Source organism: Galeopterus variegatus, unplaced genomic scaffold (genome assembly GCF_000696425.1).
Source record: "Galeopterus variegatus unplaced genomic scaffold, G_variegatus-3.0.2 Scaffold218, whole genome shotgun sequence".
Classification (NCBI taxonomy): domain Eukaryota; kingdom Metazoa; phylum Chordata; class Mammalia; order Dermoptera; family Cynocephalidae; genus Galeopterus; species Galeopterus variegatus.
Genome location: NW_007726329.1, coordinates 706,225 through 710,252, shown reverse-complemented (window position 1 = coordinate 710,252; position 4,028 = coordinate 706,225). Strand labels below are relative to the sequence as shown.

General features: G+C 63.4%; 1 protein-coding gene across 1 annotated transcript in view; it reads left to right on the top strand.

The window, feature by feature from the left end:
- Nucleotides 1-2,534: 2,534 nt before the first annotated feature.
- PTGER1 (prostaglandin E receptor 1 (subtype EP1), 42kDa) overlaps nucleotides 2,535-4,028 on the top strand; it is a 4,084-nt gene continuing 2,590 nt past the window's right edge. The window contains exon 1 of the mRNA XM_008566048.1: nucleotides 2,535-4,024. Within this exon, the coding sequence (XP_008564270.1) occupies nucleotides 3,709-4,024 (316 nt within the window). The 5' untranslated portion in view covers nucleotides 2,535-3,708. The remainder of the gene's footprint in view (nucleotides 4,025-4,028) is intronic.

Sequence of the window (4,028 nt, the reverse complement as noted above, 5' to 3'; positions counted from 1 at the left end):
CCCCGGGCGCCCGGGGACGGGGGGGGGGGGGGGGGGGGGCCAGGCCCCCGCCCCACTCCAATTGGTACCACCCCCTCCCCAGTTCCCAGCCTGGCTGGGGTCCCCAGCCCCCCTACCCTGTTCCCCACCTACCTCAGCCGGCTCAGGCATGTGGGGAGGGACTGGCTAAATTGGACGGCCACCTCCACCCCCAACACTTTCCACCATCAGCTGCCAAACTGGTCCCTCTGTCTCCCTGGGGCCTCGGGTTCTGTTTGGGGGTCGTGACCTCCCTAGTTTCCTGCCGCGGGGAATGCAGAATAGGGCAAGTCCCTCCTCAGCAAATGCAATAATCCCCTCCCCCTCTGCCGCCACCCTCCCAAGTGGAGCCCCCCTCCAAGTGGATTTTGTTACCTCCACATTTGAAAAGTGTCTGCTGTGAACCCCAACCTCCTCCCCACCCCCCATCCCTCCCTCACGGCTGAGCCTGGGACGAGCGGGAGGGAGGGAGAGAAGATGGCGGTGGGCTTTTGTATCTGAATTTGCTGTGTTGGACATAAAGAATCTATCTGCTGTCGGACCTGTGTGGCTGCGGGTGGGAGAGGGGGCGGACCGGAGCTGGGAAGGAATGCAGCAGCTGAAATCCATCTTCCTTGGGCTTCAAATTGAATTAGTGGCTGGCTCTGGGCCGCCCACCCCCTCCCACCGTTCCTCCTGGCTACAGGCCACCGGGTTTCCAGGCAAGGCTGGAACTGCTTGGCCTGTAGAGGGTTCAAGTCCAGCCCCTCTCGAACAAGGCCTCCTGCCAGCCTGAGCCCCACATGAGCAGTGGGTATGAAGCTCCTGTCCACAGCCGGTGACAGCCCAGGACACAGATGGGGTGGACCTAAGGCGGTCCGCAGGACTGCTGATGGGGAGGAGACCCACCCCCAGGGCAGGGGGGACAGGGGGACAGTGGCAATGCAGCCCCCACCCCAGCTGCTGCTGGCCATGCAGGGTCCGCAGGTGGCCATGGCCCAGATGCTCGCACTGGACATAAACCCGGAGCACTTGTTTTGACAACGTACTTCAGCCTCCAGGATAGAGGAGGAACCAGGGAAGTGGGGGTGGGACCCTGGCCAGACCTGGAGTGAAGGGAGAGCATTGAAGCCAGGCCAGAGGTTCCTGCAGGAATGTTTGGGGGTGAGCCCAGCCCGGTCCCCATTTGCAGCAGGGGGGTGCCGAGGAGGGGAGGGCCCACGGGCTGGGTGCGTGCACAGCCTGGGGTTGTGTCCGCGGGGCAGGGTGGGGGCTCCGCTGTCGGGGGGACTCAGGGCATCCCTGGGCACTGTAGGCATCGTGTCTGTGCTAGTAGATGGCTCAGGTGGTAAAGGGGTGTGGCTGTGTGGGTCTCGGGTGTTGAGTAGGAGGGTGTGTATATCAGCGTTGATGGCTTGTGACCATGTTGAGGGAGGGCTGTGACCTGTGCCTGCGTTTGGGTAAGGGGTGTGACGACTGTTTCTGTGTTCCAGGCTGTTGGTGGATGTAACCGGCAGTGTCTTCGGAGGTGTGGAGTGCGACAGTGTGGCTGTGTCTTGGGGCATCAGGGGGTTTGAGTGTGTGTCTCAAAAGGGTACATTGCTGTTTCTGGGGCGAGGGGCTGACCAGCTAGGTCTTGGGTGTTCAGGGAGTGCCACTCCTTGTGTCTTGGGTGTATGGAGTGTGTCTGTGGAGCCAGTCTTGAAGTGTTAGGGGGTGCCTGTGGGTGTTATGGGGTGTGACTATGGGGCTCTCAGCTGTAAGGACTGTGTGTCTCAAATGCTAGGTGAGAGTATTTCCCAGCACTGAGGGGTGTGATGGGGGGGTCATTTCAGGGGGCAGGGTATTTCAAGGGCAGTGGTTGGTGCCAGCGGTAACTGGTGCATTTCCAGTGCTGGGGGTGAGAATCTCAGTGAGTTCAGGGGTGTAATGATGACAGCCTAGCTGCTGCTGAGATGGGGACAGGATGCCACCGTGGTGGGGTCTCAGGGCGTTAAGTGATATGATGGTATGTCTTAGGGTGTAAGACGTGTGTGTGCCCCTCAGGGTTGTGACCCTCCTTCTCAGGGCAGGAGGTGAGGCCGCAGCTGTGTGTCCAGGGTTAAGGGTGTGATTGTTTTGTGGCTTGGGCTGTGTGTCCCAGGTGTTGCTCAACCCATTCTGAAGCAGGACCCGGGTGCTGGGGGAAGAGAGGTCACCAGGCCTTCCGGTTCCCCTGCTCTCTGCAGCCTCCTCCCCCTCCCTCCTGAGGAATGGGTATGACTCGCTTGGCCCTGGCCTGGGCTTAAGCCCCTGTGTAAATAGTGGGCGGATCCCCCGGCCAGGCTGGGCCTGACCCAAGCTGGTGCACCCAAGGTACAGCCCACCACCACCCACCCTGCCATCCATGAAGGCTCTGGCAGGGCAGGGGACACTGCTACCCTCACACAGGGTTAGTCCCCCCCAATCCCAAAGCCCCCAGTGGGGGCAGCGGCACCCACTGCAGCCGCCCCAGCCTGCCCTGGGCAACACTCATATTTTCCAGTGTTTAGATTTTATCCACTTTATTAATGAGGCTGGAGCCTGGGGGAAGGGGGCTGCTCCCTCCCCGCTGGGAGGAGGGGGGGTCACAGGGGGCCAGGCTAACTCCCAGGGAGCCTCCCTCCTCCTGGGGGGAGCTGACGCCAGGAGTGGCCCTTGCCCATTGCCAGGAGCACAGGAAGGGGGTCTCTGCCATTCCAGGCCCCCAGCGGGCGTGCGCGGGGTGGAGCGGCCCCTGGAGGCCAGCAAGGGCGGCGGGAGGAGCCGCCCCAGGAAGAGGGAGGAAGGGAGCGGCCTGCAGGAGCGCTAGGGCACAGCGGGCGCGGGCGCAGCGGGGCTGAGCAGTGGGCGATGGGGACCCGGCACCCCAGGCAGCGCTGGGTAAGAAGGTTGGGGCACATGAGGGTCTCTGGTGGGGGAGGAGGGGGGCACGGAAGGATGGGGCCATGGCTACGTTCTGTTTCTGTCCTTGTCAGTCCTCCTGTTTGTCCATCCTCTTTTCCCATCTGGTCCAGTGGGCAGTTCTGCCCTTTTAGCCCTCGCCACCAGGGTATCCAGGAGTGGGTGGCCCTGGGTCAGCCTTCAGCCTCTGGGGCAGGGACATGGGCTGGGCGGGAGTGGAAACATGGGCATCCAGGGTGAGGCAGAGGTGGTCAGTGGTAGGGCCTGAGCGAGAGGCCATGGGGAGAGATATGTCCACGGTGGCAGAGATGGGGTTGTGGGCGTCAAGAGTGGGACTGAAGTAAAGGTGACACGGTGAAGGTAGGAGATGGGACAGCAGGGTAAGGTGGAGCCTTGGAGTCAGAATGGATCAGTGCGTATCAGATGGAGAGAGGAGCCTGGGATTTGCTGTGGTGTAAAAATGGGAGGTGGGGGTCAGAGGTGGGGGCAGAGACACTGAGGGCTGGGACCAGGGAGCTCCCGAAGGGACCCGTGGTGGACAGACGAGGGGACAGTGGTGGCAGAGCAAAGCCCGGGAGCAGGAGGGGGGGGGGTGAAAAGCAGAGAAGGACGAGGAGGGGTCAGAAATGGAGTAGCCGGGTCATTTGGAATTGCCATGGGCAGGGGCCACATAAGGACGTCATGGGGTCAAACTGGCTCCGATGATCCGAGATGGGCCCACCGGCTGGTCGCGCGCCTCACTCTGCCCTCCTCTCCTGTGCCCAGCACCCCCAGCACCGGACATGAGCCATGCCCTTCAACCTGAGCCTGGCCAGCGAGGCGACCACGTGTGCGGCGCCCGGGGTCACCAACGCGTCGGCCGTGCCGCCGTCGGGCGGTTCGGGCGCATCGCCCGCGCTGCCCATTTTCTCCATGACGCTGGGCGCCGTGTCCAACGTGCTGGCGCTGGCGCTGCTGGCGCAGGCCGCGGGCCGCCTGCGGCGCCGCCGCTCGGCCACCACTTTCCTGCTGTTCGTCGCCAGCCTGCTGGCCACCGACCTGGCGGGCCACGTGATCCCGGGCGCGCTGGTGCTGCGCCTGTACACGGCGGGGCGCGCACCGGCCGGTGG